General features: G+C 38.0%; 1 protein-coding gene across 1 annotated transcript; it reads right to left on the bottom strand.

Moving 5' to 3' along the window:
* Positions 1-1,990: 1,990 nt before the first annotated feature.
* Positions 1,991-13,627, bottom strand: LOC143298549 (raftlin-like). The gene is made up of 4 exons (XM_076611417.1): positions 13,493-13,627; positions 9,991-10,569; positions 9,091-9,308; positions 1,991-6,793 (listed from the first exon to the last, which is right to left on the bottom strand). Exons 2-4 carry the CDS (start codon positions 10,544-10,546, stop codon positions 6,464-6,466), a joined length of 1,104 nt encoding a protein of 367 aa, XP_076467532.1. The 5' UTR covers positions 10,547-10,569; positions 13,493-13,627; the 3' UTR covers positions 1,991-6,463.
* Between the last annotated feature and the right edge of the window lie 2,977 nt (positions 13,628-16,604).

The following is a 16,604-nucleotide window of genomic DNA, read 5'->3' as shown; positions in this document are numbered from 1 at the left end:
GTCTTTGTGTTTATACCATGGTATGTGTATGTGAGTATCCAAATTCACATGCATGTTGTGTGTGTGTATGGGGGGGAGGTGTGCGTGTGTGTGTGTGTGTGCGTGTGTGTTGTGCACATGTTGTGTGGGAGGTGGGTGTGGGAAACGTGTGTGTAAGTATCTTTCAAGTCTTTTTTTTAGTATAAAATTTCCAGAGAAATTAGAATCTCATATACATCAGTGAGTTGTACTGTGAGCCTCTGAGGAAACTTTCACCGAATTTCATTCTGAATAACAAACCATGTACACTGTTTCTAGATGAAGCAACTTTCCTATATACCCCCTAATACACTAAATCACTTTCACCAAACATTCAGCTCAAACTCCAGAAATGTTAAAACTTTCCTAAGGTAACTTGAATCATGATTGCAATCTTAAAACAAAAAAGAAGGGGAAAAAAGGAGATCACAAACACACAGGTGTGCATACATGTGCACACATACACACAATCTCTCTCTCTCTCTCTGTCTCGCTGAATAGTTTATATGAAGCAGCAATGAAATTGGATTTAAAAGTAAACATGGAAAAAAACAAATATCATTGTGTTTCGTAGGGGTGGTTATCTAGGTAGACGTGAACAATGGTCATATGGAAATGAAACTGTAAGAGTGGTAAATGTGTATAAATATCTTGGGATCTTTTTTTCAACCAGACTCAGTTTTACTTATGCCTGTCAAGATTTAGTAAACAGGGCAAAGAGAGCTGTTATGGTTATACTTCATGTTATATACAGATTAGATTGTAGCTCATACACAGTATTTGCTAAGTTGTACAGCCTATTTCGCAGTACGGTGCAGAAATCTGGGCTTTTGAGAATGATGTTGAAATAGAAAGATTGCACATGTTTGCCATGAAACGCTTCTTAAATGTTGATAGGCGAACACCCAACGATTTAATTTATGGTGAACTTGGTAGATATCCAATATATATAAACCCATATGTAAAGTGTATTAGATACTGGCTAAAGATAACTAGAATGAATAATTATAGATTACCATACAAGGCTTACATGATGCTGTATAACTTAGACAATAACGGAAAAAAGACTTGGGTTACAGGTATTCGAAAATGTTTGTGCTCTTATGGATTTTCTTATGTCTCGGATAACCAGGGTGTTGAAAATGTTTCATGGTTCATAAAATATTTCAAACAAAGAATTGTTGATTGTAGATGGCAGGACTGGCATAACCACATTCAGAGTAGTGACAGATTTGCTGAATATAAGATGTTTAAGTTGAAAAATAATGTGGAGCCATACATTGAAATGAAAATGAATAGATATGTGAAATGTGCTTTGACCAAAGTTAGACTTGGTGTATCAGATATTGCCTGTCATCGTTTAAGATACAGTGAAAAAAGAGCTGAGAAAGTGTTGTGTCGTTTATGCCATCAATCAGAAGAAGATGAAATTCATTTTATGTTTTGTTGTCCTTGTTTACTTGACTTAAGGTTGAAACATATCCAGCCTAAGTTTTATAATAACCCATGACGCTTTAGATTCAATTTGCTAATGCCATCCAGAAATGAAACTGTATTGTGCAATGTGGCGTTATACATTTACAATGCCTTAAAGCGATTGCGTATTGCTATAACGTAGATCATAATATCAATATAGATTGTCAAATATAACAAGCATCTGAAGTGTAAATGTTAAACAATGTGTTTTTTAAAAGTGTTTGTGTGATTGATATAATTGTGACTTACCCCTTCAGTAAGGGGCTTAGGCCTAAATCTGAATAAACAATTTCGTATTTCGTATTCTGTCTCTGTCTCTCTCTCTCTCTCTCTCACACACACACACACACAGGCACACACACAATGAGACAAAGACACACAAATACCATGCAGGAAGCAATTTTTGTATTCTTACATATACATACGCATGCATGTGTGCGAACACACACACACACACACACACACATGCATGCACGGACACATACCCAGACAGTGCACTGTTTTGAATTACTACTTTACTGACCGCATGAACAGCAAAGGAAATTGAGCATACAGACTGATTCATCAGTCAACGACAATATGAAAAAGAAACATTAAACTATGGAAGGAAATAAACACTAAGACATTTACCATGGAAAAAAAAATTGGCAGAGCTATAGAAATAATTTCAAACAGCCTGTAATTTTTTTTTTCTTTTCCATCTTTTCATTACTTTCTTATTATAACAGATTTCTCTGTGTGAAATTTGGGCTGGTCTCTCCCAGTGGAGACCACACTGAGGCAAAGCAGTGCTATCTTTACGTATTTTTCCCAGTCTGTCTCTCAGCCTGTAGATTTCATTTCCTAAATGAAGTGTAATTGGTTTTGAAACTTGTTTTCTTTTGTTTTCGTTTTTCCTCTGTGTGTGTGTGTGTGTGAGTGACAAGAGGGTTTTCTTCTGTGTGTGTGTGTGTGTGTGTGTGTGTGTGTGTGTGTGTGCGTGTAACAAGAGTGTTTTTTCTTCTTTATTTCTTCTTCTTAATTTCTCCTTTTTTATCTTAATTTTTCATTGGTTTTTAATGTATTTACTTATCTTTCTATTTTGTTTATTCATTTTATTTCACTTTTGTTAAATACTTTGTTTATATATACCTACACGGTAGTCTCCCAAGGCCCAACCAGTGTCCTGGGCCTATGTGTTGTCAGGTTTCTACTCCCCGCACACCTTTTTTAAAAACTTTTCTTTTAAGCAGACTGGTTGGTAAAGCAGGTATGTGTTGGTCTGTCTCATTGTAATTGAAACTGCAAAGAGCCTTTCTGGTGTTCACCTGGGTTCAAGTTTGATGCCTTTTTATTTGGAAGGCCACAGATTCAGCCAATACTGATTATTATCATGATGAAATTCAAGATTAACTCTTGCGCATTTGGAAGTAATAATAATGGTACTTATATAGCGCTGAATCTTGTGCATAGACAAATCTAAGCGCTTAAGTGTTGTTAAACAGAAAAAAGTGGTTCTGGTTCTGGTTTTTTCTAGTGTTCTCAAAGTTTGTGCCATATGATAAATGATATCATTATTAAATTGCACAAAATAATGTAAAATAATAATAAAAATATTTTGATCAGTAATTGTCACCTTTCTTTTTTCTTTTTTATCTTTTTTTTATAATTTTTTCTTTTTTTAGTAAAAGATTGTTTCAAACTGTTTGTTTATATTTCCCCTCAACCTATATATTATCACTGATGAAAACATCAGGAGAATGGTAAAAAAAAATAAATAAATAAAAATAATAATCATAAAATCAAATTTAAAAAAAAAAAAAAAAAAAAAAAAAGCTACTGTTTATTTATTTCATTTTTTTTTTTTTATACTAATAATGATACTGAAACAAGAAGCAGTATATTTAAACTTGCCTAAAGTTGATATGATCAAAAACAGACATATTGCCAGTAACAAAGCCTTAATTCAAGCTTCAGGGCATTGTAACAAAGATATATGGTTCTAATGTGCACCAAACCCAACACTTTAATATATGTTTAAAAAACGGTTGAAAACATCTAAAGGATCTATCTATCTGTCTATACCCAGATTCAAACACTCCACTGTCTCTGGACCTTGCTTTTGAAATGAACTTCCTCTTTCGCTTCGTCAGGGTCTACACACTCTGCTCTTTCAGGTTTGGCCTTAAAACCCACCTCCTTCCATGATAGCCTCCCTCCCCTGCCTCTTCTTTGTCTTTGATTTCCCAAGTTTAGAGTTATGCGCACATGTGAATGACTGGTATGAAAGCGCTTTGATTTGTCTCTGCACAAGATTCAGCAATATATATATATATATATATAGTAACAGACACACCCTACACAATTTACAGGAGGGGAAATTCCAGACAATAAGGAGTTATTGATTACATGAATCAAAGCAGGTAAGCTATGATAAACTGAAAAACATTATTTTGTGTACACATTATTGATAAGCTAGTAAAATAATGAAATGTTACACATTACTATTTTGTGCACACATTATCAATAAACACATTACTATTTTTTGCACACATTATCAATAAACTGATTCGTGATGAAGTGAGAAACAAAATTATTTTGTGAATATGTTATTAAATGACTAATAACATGATGTAATGTTTTCAGTGGCAAAACAATGACATCAAACAGCAACTGGGCTTGGTTAATGTGATCAGCTATTTTCTAACACAAAGCAAATTTCATAATCTTCTATTCCTCAAACATCTATCCTTTTCAGTCAGTGATGAAGACAGAATCATATTACATAAACTGCACTCAAGAACTATGAACGGAATTCTAAAACATTTAAACAGTTAAGTCATTTGCTAATGCACATCAATACTTTTTTTTTTCCACTATTCAGACATTATATACATTCCATTAACTTATGAAGACAACATCATATCACATGAACCAACAATCCAAATGCATCACACTATATCAGAATCAGATCCAATGGTTACAATGAATCAATGATCAGCAGTAAAAACCAGAAGCATGATAAACTGTGCAATCTATATCTTTTCTTTCTGTCTGTCTGCCTGCATGTCTTGTCTTGTCTTGATTTGTCTTGTCTTGTCTTGTCTGTCTAATGGCAGAGCTGGTTGGTGGTGTTGTTGTTTTTAATGAAATAATAAAAGAGATTAAAAAAAAAAAAAAGTTCTCAATCAGTGTTTCCTGATGACAGCTGTAAGTATCAGTGTAAAACAAAAGCAGTGTATAATAAAGTGTTGCAGTCTCCCGTCAGACCAACGGATGAGTAGGCAGGCAGGCTTATCTGTCGGTGTGTGTCCTCATATGGGAGAAGAGGCCGATTCTAGATGCGCAGCACTTCCCACAGGTGTTGCAAGGGAAAATGTCTCCAGAAGTTGAGCCCTGCTTCCTTCGCTCATGCTTCTCCTTAATGGACAGCATTCTCTTGTTTTCAAATGTCTTTATGCCACTAGAGCACATCATCCTCCAGCGAGAGTGGTCAAGGGCATCAGTTTCCCAGGAAGCAATGCCTATGTCACAGGCTTTGAGGTCTTCAAGATGTCCTTGAAGCGCTTGCAGGGTCTTCCAAGTTCGCGGTGGCCTTCCTTCAGCTGGCCATACAAGAGCATCTTCGGGATCCTGCTGTCTGTCATTCGGACGTGTCCGGTCTAGCGTAGCTGGCACTAGATCAGCAGGCTTTCGATGCTGGGCAGGCCGCTCCTCTCTAGGACATGGAGGTTGGAGACCCTGTCTTGCCACTTTATGCCGAGGATCTTTCGTAGGCATCTCTGGTGAAACTGCTGAAGTTGTTGAATGTGACAGCGATACGTCATCCATGTTTCAAAGCAGTACAACAAGTGTAAAACAAAAGCAGTGTATAATAAAGTGTACAGTATATAATAAAGTGTAAAGTGGTATTTACAAATCAAAATACTTACAAAAACAAAGAAAAAAATCAAAGGAACCCTGGGTTGTAAACATGAGCAGTGTCTGTAAGTGTAAAAGCTGAAACAGTATCCCATGGCGTAAATCAGTTATTTCTGGCTTGTAAGGCGCAACAAGGCACCAGACATAAAACATGATTTTAAAAAACCAACAGCAACTGATTTGTATATCATGTGTGCATCCAATATGCTGCAAAGAGAACAAAGGCAAAATGGCAGTATCAGTCCTCAGTGTACCATAGTTTTCTTCCTTTTCAGTACCACTTTTCTTTCATCCAAATCTTTGCCCTATGCAATGTTGCCTTATACTGGCCCGAAATTATGGTACTTCTCTGAGTAATGATGATGCACTGGGAATAGAACCAACATATGCAAGCAGCACATACAACAAAATCACATTATATCTCCCCGAAACAAGTGCTGATTAACCAAGTATGTTTTTCAGCCATCATTTCTATGTCAGATCTAAAGCACATGAGTTCTTATTAAGTGTGATCCAATATGTTGTCAAGCGTCCTGTGTGTGTGCAAGAAATGAAGGGCAGTGATAATTATGCAGGAACAGATGAAATTTTAATACACACACACACACACACCACATATATATGTGTGTGTGTGTGTGTGTGTGTGTGTGTGTGTCCCTGACAATAGTTGTTTTGTTTTGTTGTTTTAATCTTCTTCTTTTTTCAATAGATCAGGCATCTGCCCTTCTCCCTCTCTCCTTTTTTTTTCTTTTTTTTTTTTTCAAACTGATTTGAAGCAGCATATGATAATAAAACAAAACACTCCTTGGCACCTCCTTGAAAATAATAACAATCTTGCAACTGTCTGTTGGATTGCAGTAAATCCTTCATTCGCTTGAACCTGAAACTGATGTTGTAACTGACTCCCTGTCAGATCACTTGGTTGGAGTAAATCTCTTACCATCTTCATCCAGCACGGACACTAATGCAAATGCCTTGGGTCACCAGCATCAGTCCTCAGCAGCAGAAGTCTTGATGTTCAAAGAGGCCAAACGTCCTGCAAGTCAGTAACCATGAACTGGACCACAGGTTAGTTCCCCTTAAGTGGTCTCTGAAAGAAGAGGAGACTCTTGATGCTGCTGGCAATGTCGGCCCAGCCTCCCCCCTCCACCTTGTGACTCTCCACTACACAGCTCAGCTCCCAGCCCCGCATCCCCATGTCCCGGATCACTGGCAGCCAGTCCACCTCTGACTTCACCCCCCAGGTGCTGCTGTGAAGGCCCACTGTCTGTTCCATGATTGTTCCCTCGTACAGCGGTCTGGGCTGACTGGCAACAGAGGCTGGGCGCTCAAAAATCCACACGGCCTCTGTGTCGTTCGGTCGGCAAAAATTAGCCCTCTGTTTCATGGGCACTCTGAACTGTGTTGGAAACAAAGATACATACACTTAATTAACCAGCTACCATGGCAAAGTGGTTCACGTCGCGGACAGACAACTGGAAAGATGTGGGTTCGATTCCCAGTGAAGGTTGGTTGTCGGCCCGTGGCCGGCTACCACCTAGAGGTGAGTGTGCAATGGAATCAAATGGGAATACTGGGATCACACAGTCAAGTATCATCCACTTCACAGATGCTTCTTTGGGTGTGTTGCTCTGATTTTCTGATGAACACTGCAAGTGTTTGTATCTCAAGGCCTGGTTGATGCTGGGATACCATTATGACAGGAAGCATAGAGTACAGCCTTGTTACAAAGTCCCAAACCTAAATGGATGTCAAAAGCAGCATCGTCATCCTTCTCCTCCTCCCCCACTCCCCCTCCTCCTTCTTCATCATCAATATAAAAAAGCAAGAAATCATATGGCCTTTCATGCCCTGTTCTCATGGTGACCTCAGTCTCGCTACCCCTCCACTTCCGCAATGGGGGTTAGTCATTACAAGGTCTTCAGTATCAGCAGATTCATAAAGGACTGTCAATGGAGGGACATGGAGGTAGTCTCCATTCTGGAGGAAAGGGTCGCTCAGTCTGGCTCCACGACAAAACCATTAGCGTTGTCAGTAAGGGCTTAGTAGGTGGTGTCCTAAGTATGTTAAATCAGAACAGGCACTACTGAACACCATCAAAGTGACACAGCAGCAGTGCAGGTTCTCCTCTGTTGTGTGGCCTCCTGGCGATCTAACATCGATGGTTCCCTGTGGACTGCTGGTGCTGGGACTGTGACAGATGAACCGGTGTCTGGTTGTTTATGGGAGACTTGGAATGAGTGGCGTGGGAGTAATGACACTGAAACGGTGCAGATTATGGGGCAGCCAAAAACAAAAAACAAAAAAAAAGAGAGAGATACAAATACTTATTATAATCAGACATAACTGATTAGCCTTCTGTTTAATTAGCACTCTGAACTGTGTTGAAAATAAAGATACATACACTTATCATAATCAGACATAACTGATCAGTCTTCTGCTTAAGGGGTACTCTGAACTGTGTTCAAAAACAAAGATACATATAAAGACTTATCATAATCAAGCAAAACTGAAAAACCCTCGGTTTAAATGGCACTCTGAACTGTGCTGAAAGCAAAGACACATGTACTTGCTACAATCAGGCATAAGTGATTAACCCTGTTTAAGGGGCACTCTGAACTGTGTTGAAAGCAAAGATACATTATAATTATACTTATTATAATCAGACAAAACTGATCAGCCCTCTGTTTAAGTGGCACTCCGAACTGTGTAGAAAGCAAAGACACATGTCCTTAATACAATCAGGCATAAGTGATTAATCCTGTTTAAGGAGCACTCTGAGCTGTACTAAATACAAATATATATACACATCATAATCAGGCATAACTGACAATACCCATCCATCAAACCTCTCCTCACCCCCTACCCCCCTTCCCACTGCCAACAATGAATGGCAGTTAAAATTTAAAATTATACAGGCATGGACAAAATGTTAACAATAACAGTTCTTCAAAAAAACAAACCAAAAAAACAACCTTCCCTGATGGCAGTTGTTTTATTTTGCTGTTCTCTGGTGTTTATTTATAATAGGGCATCAATGCCGGCTGGTCAACGAAAATACACCAATATTTAAGAGACATTCTGAAATGTATTAAACGAAGATGCACATTTACCATCATCTGAAGTAACTAACAATCCCTTCCCACCACCACCCATCTTCTCTTTGTCTATACATGAGAGAACCACATTCACCAATACAGTAATGGTATTTGATGTTGATAAAACCCTTTTATATTTTTTGTTTTGTTTGTTTTCAATGAGGCATCGACATATAATATTTCATTAACTTTTTTTTCCTGTAAATACTTCTCTTTGCACAATCATTTAAATACTAATCAAGGCAGTGAAATGCATTATTTCCACATCTACAGATCATTTCAGTTCTTGTCATCCTTTGTTCATCGCTCACCGTATCTGTTTTTGCCCAGTTTCTTCAAAAAAACACACATACACATGTTCTTTTTTTTTTTTTTTTTACCTACCCCTTGTCAGGTATGGAGGATTACATTAAAAAAAAAAAAAGAAACATAATAAACATGTAAAACAACAAATCAATAATCACACACACAGAAACATGCACATGCCCACAAACATGCACACGTCCACACACACACACACACACATATATACACACAACACTCACACACTTTCCACACATAAGCGTGTGCGAGCACACACACACACACACACACACACCTGTTCCACCATAGGAGTGTCAATGTAGATGTCAATCAGGCGCCAGCCCTGACTCAGGTGGTGCTGAAAAGTGGCCATCCAGTCACACTGGATCTCTGGGAAGAAGACGTTGCCCCGAAATGGATATTCCACATGAACTGGTATCAGGGCAATGTTGTACACATAGTGCTCTCTTGGAGCAGGGTGGGGCACCTCAAAGAACAGATCTATGGCAACATCTGTTCATGAAAGAAATAAAGAGACAGACACACATGTAGATCACACAGGCATATCAACTGATAATCACAAGATTTTCATATTTCATACATCACATAAACCTATAATAGCCGAGGACCAAACAACCAGACATGCAGTGATGAAGATCAAAATTTCTACACCACTCTTAACCACAAGGAGATCTACATTGAAAAAAAAAACCCAACTGTTTTGTGTGTATCACCAGAAAACATTGATGGATTTTCATCAAATTAGCATTTTAGGCAAAATTTTGATTATTTTCAGGTTCTGTTGATAAGTTTTCAGAAGTTACCAGATGTAACTGCACTGTGATCCGTGACAAAGAAAGTTTTATTCTGTGGGAAAATGAGCAAAATTCAAGGACGGACTGCCCTCTACGTGGCAGGTGTTATGTCAAGAGCCAGTTGTGAACAAATGGTTGTGAACAAACAGTTGTGAACAAACAGTTGTGAACAAAGGGTGAAGGTGGCAGAAGTAATGCCTTAATGACATTAATCCACTTTTTTTTTATCTGCAAATTCTTTTCTTTTTAAAAGAAGAAATTCTTTGTATTGTTTACAGCTTTATGACCATCAAGCTATTTTTGCCTTTCCTGTGTTCGTCAATGCCAGAATTCAGAGAAATCAAAACGCGGGCTGAGAACAACACAAATGACAAACTCACGAGGGCTAAGTCCGGACGAGTACTCTCCATATGACTGCGCCTCAGAGTGGCCAGTCTCTGTGGCAGCCACCAGCCTCTCTCCATGCTGAGTGTTCCGGGCGATGCTGTCCACCAGGTTGTTGATGCGCACCATGCGTGTCTGTTTCAGTGACATAAACCCACCCACATCTGTTATCTGCGACTGCACCCAGCTTCGCTCCACCCGCAGCGACCAGGTCACCGGTCCTTCCAGACAGTCGGTCAAGTTGGGATTTATGCGGAAGAAGCCTGTGAAGAAAACCTGCACTGTTTGATTCGACTTGAACTGGAGGTGACCGGGCTTGCGAGTGAAGTAGACCATGCGGTAGCCCTTGCTGAACTGTTCACTCAGCATGGTGTAGAGGTCGTCACTGTGCATGGTGACACGTACCTTGGGGAAACAGGCGCACGTTTCAAAGTCCTGATCAAGCACCACCTGGCAGGCCACCATGTGATAATCAACAGGACGACCACTGCTGATGCTGGCCTGGGGCTGGGGTGGAGGCTGCCAGTCATGGCTGCTGGTGGCACCTCCCATCGTTCACAGCCTGGCAGTGGTCGCTGCCCAAGTGAGAGATGATGGATGAGAGTGCGAGCCAGTGCACACATTAACACATGTGTCCATGCACACACACTCAGCATACTTGTGTTTGAGCACACAGATGCGCAGACAACATTTCTGTGTGTACACATATACTCATGCAAACACATATGTATGCGCACACAGGCACACACACACACTAAATGACAAAGACATGTGCAAGAGCACACACACACACACACACACACACACAGAAAAATGATTACACAAAGCACATAAATACTGCATGTTATCCATATCAGTAAGAATAGTTTATCCCTATATGAATAATAGGCAAGGGTCAGGAAACCAAACATAAATATCAAATTAGGACATGTTGAATCATCTTAACTGATCTCTTTACGCAGTCTTTTATACAGGGGTGGTTCATACTGAAATAATTTGCCTTCCTTTTTAAAACAGTTTCAGTTTCTCAAGGAGGCATCACTGCATTTGGACAAAATCCATATACTCTACACATCTGCTAGGCAGATGCCTGACTATAGTATTAGCATAATCCAACGCGCTAACTCAGGCTCTGAGTGCATGCATATAAATATATATTTGTGTACCTATCAGAGTAGATTTCTACACCAGAATTTTGTCAGAGGACAACACTCTCGTTGCCATGGTTTCTTTTTCAGTGCGCCAACTGCATGTTGCACACAGGACCTTGGTTTATTGTCTCATCTGAATGACTAGACACTCAGTTCATTTTTCCAGTCAAACTTGGGTGAAAGGGCGAGAGCGGGATTCGAACCCAGACCCTCACGGACTCTGTATTGACAGACAATCGTCTTTACCATTCTGCCACCTTCCTCCTTTAATTTAGAACAGATAATTAGTGTTAACTTCAGAAGCTCTTTCAAAAAATATTTGTTTGATTAAATGGAAAATGTATATAAATGATGTAAATCAGCCGTAGTGGCAATGCTATTCTCCTTAAACAGGAAATGTTAAAATGAAATAGTCTGCACTAAAATTTCTATAATGATTTGGGGTGGTTATATGTGTATGCACATGCAAGTGTATTTGTTTGTGTGTGAAAACTGTTCATTTTAGAATTTGCATTCGTCTTTTCCTGTTATATTATTTTGTTCTCTCTCTTCTTTTTCAGATTTTATTTTATTTGCTTATTCATCTTATCTTAATTTAATTAATTGATTAATTTGTGTATTTATCTATTTATACATTTATTTGTTTATTTTCTTTGCCCTCAGAGCTGGATGAAAAAATGAATGCCTCTGTTTATTCCACTTCCCTCATAAATTTCAATTCATTTCAAATTCTTCATTTTCCTAACAACAAAAGAGACATCAGAGTAAAACATCATCAAAACAATCCCAATTTAAAATCCCTGTGGGGACATATAATAAATATTTATACTGAATCAGTGACTGAGTGACTGAGTTTTCTCTATATCAGTTGTGAAGGGATATATATATATATATATATATATATATATATATACCTATTTCATCATACTGAAACTGATGCTCAGGTTCTTTTTTTTATGCTGTTGTTGATTTTCTAATAAATTAATGATTTTTTTTGTTTGTTTGTTTTTTGTTGCTTATAAATCTATATATGTTCTTCAAACAAAGGCAAGTAAAACACATGGCATATTGGGCATTGAATATGGAACATAAAATTAGTAAACTGAGAAGAAATGCACAGAAATAAAGAAATAAAGAGAGAGGACAGAGAGAGTGAATGAATGAAATAATGAACATTTATTGTCTGTAGATATATATGGAAGATCCTAAAACTGGGTTGAGCAAAACCCATAGCATAAAGGACATATAATTGTATATAACATAAAAGAAGCAAATATATGAGAAACAAAATAAGAATTCTGGATATGAACAGTTAAATTAATTTTTGCATTACAAGTAAACCGAAAACGTGGATCTGATTTTAATGGGGTGTGTGCTACTCAGTGTGTACTGGACTTTTAAATTATTACAGAGATCTTATTTGAATCTATTGGTGTGATATATGTTGTGTGTATGTGCATGTGCACATCTGTGTGTGTGTGTGTGTTTGGTTTTAGCCTACTGAGAGTTATTGTGGATTTTGTTTTATTTGACTGGTTTAATATATGTTTATGGTGTGCCTGATCATATTTATAATCTGTTGACAGCAAGCCTGTGTTTACACAAATGAATTTCCGTGTGGATTAATAAGATATTTTTGATTTAATCTGACTTTGAGTTTGACAAACACACAACTGTTGAACTGGGTGGACCACTCTTTTTTCACACACACACACACACTGATTACATATCTATATTTCCTTAATGTTAAACCTGCAGGCCGATGGATAAATAATTCAAGAAACTATAAAAATAAAAAATAATAATAATAATAAAAAAGTATAATATGATATGCACATTTACCTCGTTACAGTTATATCTATATCGTACACAATATATCTGCTTCTCAAATGTCCTACTTATATGATTTAAAATCCAATTATTATTGGTGAAATCACAGTGAAGAATGCTCTTCTGGTCAAGGGTGCCGTCTGAAAGTTTTGATGGAAATCCTAAATCATACACAATGGAGTCCACACAGAAACTGAGAAGGGTCAACACGGAGATGTTCCTCCCTTGGTCATCGGAGCGTGTTCCATGTGTTCGCGCACCAGCAGAAACAACAGATCCTTGTTGGAGTTCTTTCTTCTTCTTCCTTTATACAAACAACATCATTATATTGATGATTCTGTTGTAGTTTGGGGAGGTTGCTGACGTCCATCCTCGTGCATGCGCAACCTCCCTTTTCCTTATAGTTTGGTGACCTACTGGCGTCTACACCCTTAAGGTTAAGTTTGTTCGGTTGGAGTTGTTTAGAAACAACAGACTGAACGAGTAGCTTTTATAGGTACCAGATAAAGAAAATTACCCGCTTTCTACAGCAACAAACTGGTGTTTCTTCTCCAACGAAACAAGTTGGGTTTGAGATCCAGACGAGGTGCAACCACGGTCTGAATGTTTTGTCACCGACACATAATTTTATTATTATTTGGAAACAGTTGCCTCCCTTCTGGTTTATCCAGGAAGTGGCGTAACAGTGACAGCACAGACAACTGTGCGAGTGACGAAATGCGTTCATACCGTATGATTGGCGCTGTCGAAATCGATGTGTTGTAATAGTAGTAGTGTAGGGACTGGCAGTTTGACTGCCAAGGCCTCATGGGTGGTTGTTTTTTTTATGTCCCCTTCAATACCTGTCTCCTTGTATTTGTGGGACACACATACGTTTTCATTTACTGTAATTCAATCAAATCAATTTTTTTCTTTCATGTCAATATTTTTTTTTTTTACACATTTGTATTTTATTTAAGTTTAGTTTCAATTGTTAGTGCATTCCTTGTGCAACTCTAAATTAGCTAATGAATTTTTCCTTAGGTTAGTATTACAGTGCTCCTTACAAATTTGCATCATGAAATGAAATTCGTGTACTCTCATCAGATATTGTAAAAATATAATTTACATTGAATTCATTATAGCAATTTAACATTAAGTCTATTAAGTCTTCTCTTAGCCTTCTACCCATTAATGAACGCAGATTTCAGTATACAAGTCTGTTGATAACTCAGATTTGCATTATTTTAACAATTTTGCTCTTCTTTGTACCCTTTCTATAGCTATAGATTGTCTCTTGAGGTATGGGTGCCACACAATATTACCATATTCTTGTGATGAAACCAATGCTTTATGTAGTTTGAGAAATATATCTAAATAGGTAAATGTTCTCTTTATTTCTCATATCTGGTTGGCTTTATTATATTCTGTATATGTATGTCAAACAATTATTATCGAAGATTATGCCAAGGTCTTTCTCACTTTGACTTCAATATCATGTGTGTGTCTACTATTATATGCCGTTCGTTTTCTGTTTTTTTTTGTTTTTTTGGCCATGTGCATTACTTTACACTTCGATGTGCAGTTGTAGTAGTAGCAGCAGCTGTTGTTTTTCCGTTTAGCAGATGTCAAATACTGCAAAAACATGGATTTTTTTCCCCCCGTGGAAGCGATGTTATCCAAAGCATGCAAGGCCAATATGTCAATGTCACAGCAGGGAAAATAACTCAACTATGGTAATTGTTCACCTTGCACTTGCCTTGACCACATAGTATAGCAGAGACAATTGAGTCAGATACACTTGCTTGTCAGTGGTGAAGCAAATACTGTGAATCCTCCAGATGTCAGATTGATGTAAGTTATGACAGGGAACCCATCATAGTTCTATCCAGTCTGCCTTGATCACTCATCTTATTTATGTATTCCATCTTTTATCTGTTGCTCTGGTTATTCATAAATACCTCAACAGCTACTTTAATGTGCATTCACACATACTGCACACTCCAGACATACAATTTACACATACCCACACTCCAACACATGCACACTAGACATACATTCACACAGCATGGTTAAGCTTGTCTGGGTTCAAATTCCACTCACCCTCTTCCAAGTCTGACAAGAAAATTGAACTGGAGTACAGTCAGTCGGATGAGACAAACCGAGGTCATGTGCAGCACACTTGGCACACGAAAAGCGAACTCGTAGCAATGAGTATTGTCCTCTGGCAAAAATCCTGCAGAAATCCACTGATAGGTGCATGCACTTAAGTCCTAACTGCATTGGGTAATGCTGGTCAGGCAACTGCCTAACAGATGCATAGCTGAACTGAAACCACCACAGGCACACTGCACACTTCAAGACATTACACTTCTATACAGATTTTTTTTTTTTTTTTTTTTTTAATTAGTGTAAAAAGCTTCAGTTAGTGATATTCTGCATTTGAGAATATGCAGAGGTTTAAGGCAAATGGCAGTCTCATGAAGGGTAATGTTTATATTAACAGCATATCCAAGAATGCTTGGAGATTTGACTTGAGAAGTCAAATCATTTATAAATCAGCCAAAGGGTCTATTGACAAATCAGTCTTCACAACGTGAAAGATTTTTGCTGTGATTCAGCACCTTCAAGCATGTGTCAAGGAATGAAAAATCTGGGTATAAATCATATGAACTACAATGGCTCCGTATACATTCATGCTTATGTAGTTTTACAAGCTAGTGGCCAAGCTCGAGACTGAAGGTAATTGAAGGTATGTCAATTTATTTAAAAGGTACATTGCTTTTCCACTTCCAGCCCCTGAACATTTCCATAGTGCTCCAGTATTTAAATTCATCAATAATCCTACCTGAACTTGGTAATTTTCACAGGAATTGTTTCAAAATTTTATATATGAACATCTGACAAAGGAACTTTTTGGCCACAAAAGATCCAGTGGCTTTGCTTAAATCCAACAGTTGAGAATGACAAGAAAAACCAATGGACCATCAAATGGGACAGGAAAACTATATGCAGAGACCCATTTGACAAGACAGCCAACAGCCCTGGATAAATCTGGTGAACAGTTCTGGTTTGGTGCAAAAATTGACTTACAGAATTTAGAAATGGCTTATGCAGTTTGCCTAATATTCAGGCCAAATTTGGTGTGGGGTTATAAAGTATATACAACTTAGGGAACCGACTTCATTAACCAGCTTTTGTCCTATGAAGTCTGCAAGAAATCTGCTTGTGGAAAACAGTGCACAAAAGTTTGAATCTGGACAATTTAGTGGTGGTGTGGGTGCTAGTTCTGTCAGATGAGAAACTAAAGTCCAGTGTGTACCTAGTGAATGTAAAAGGAAACTGTCCCTGGCAATTCTGTAGAGTCCACTTTGATACTGGACACTTGCAACCAAAAATGGTGCTGCATGAGATGTGCGGTCCCTGTGGAGAGCAGCCCAGTTTGACATTAGCCAAGTTATCAAAATGGTGAGTTATTGTATGAAGTGTAATTGTTTAAGCAGGTTAGGAAATGCTAGTTCGCTGTGGTGAAATGTTGCAAATTGCCAGAGCTTTTGGGTTATGAGAAGGCATGTGTGATGTGCTTGAAAGAGTATATCCATAGATAAATCTTCAGTCACCACTTCCAGAATCACACGTTTTTTTTATAT

Source organism: Babylonia areolata, chromosome 24 (genome assembly GCF_041734735.1).
Source record: "Babylonia areolata isolate BAREFJ2019XMU chromosome 24, ASM4173473v1, whole genome shotgun sequence".
In the NCBI taxonomy this organism is placed as follows: domain Eukaryota; kingdom Metazoa; phylum Mollusca; class Gastropoda; order Neogastropoda; family Buccinidae; genus Babylonia; species Babylonia areolata.
This window is presented reverse-complemented; position numbering and strand designations above follow the sequence as displayed.

Coding starts and splice junctions, on each gene's coding strand:
- LOC143298549 (XM_076611417.1), bottom strand. CDS start 10,546: ATGGGAGGTGCCACCAGCAGCCATGACTGGCAGCCTCCACCCCAGCCC. Junction 9,309..9,990: donor CTCGTCCGGACTTAGCCCTC/GTGAGTTTGTCA, acceptor TTTCATGAACAG/ATGTTGCCATAGATCTGTTC. Junction 6,794..9,090: donor ACACTCCTATGGTGGAACAG/GTGTGTGTGTGT, acceptor TTTCCAACACAG/TTCAGAGTGCCCATGAAACA.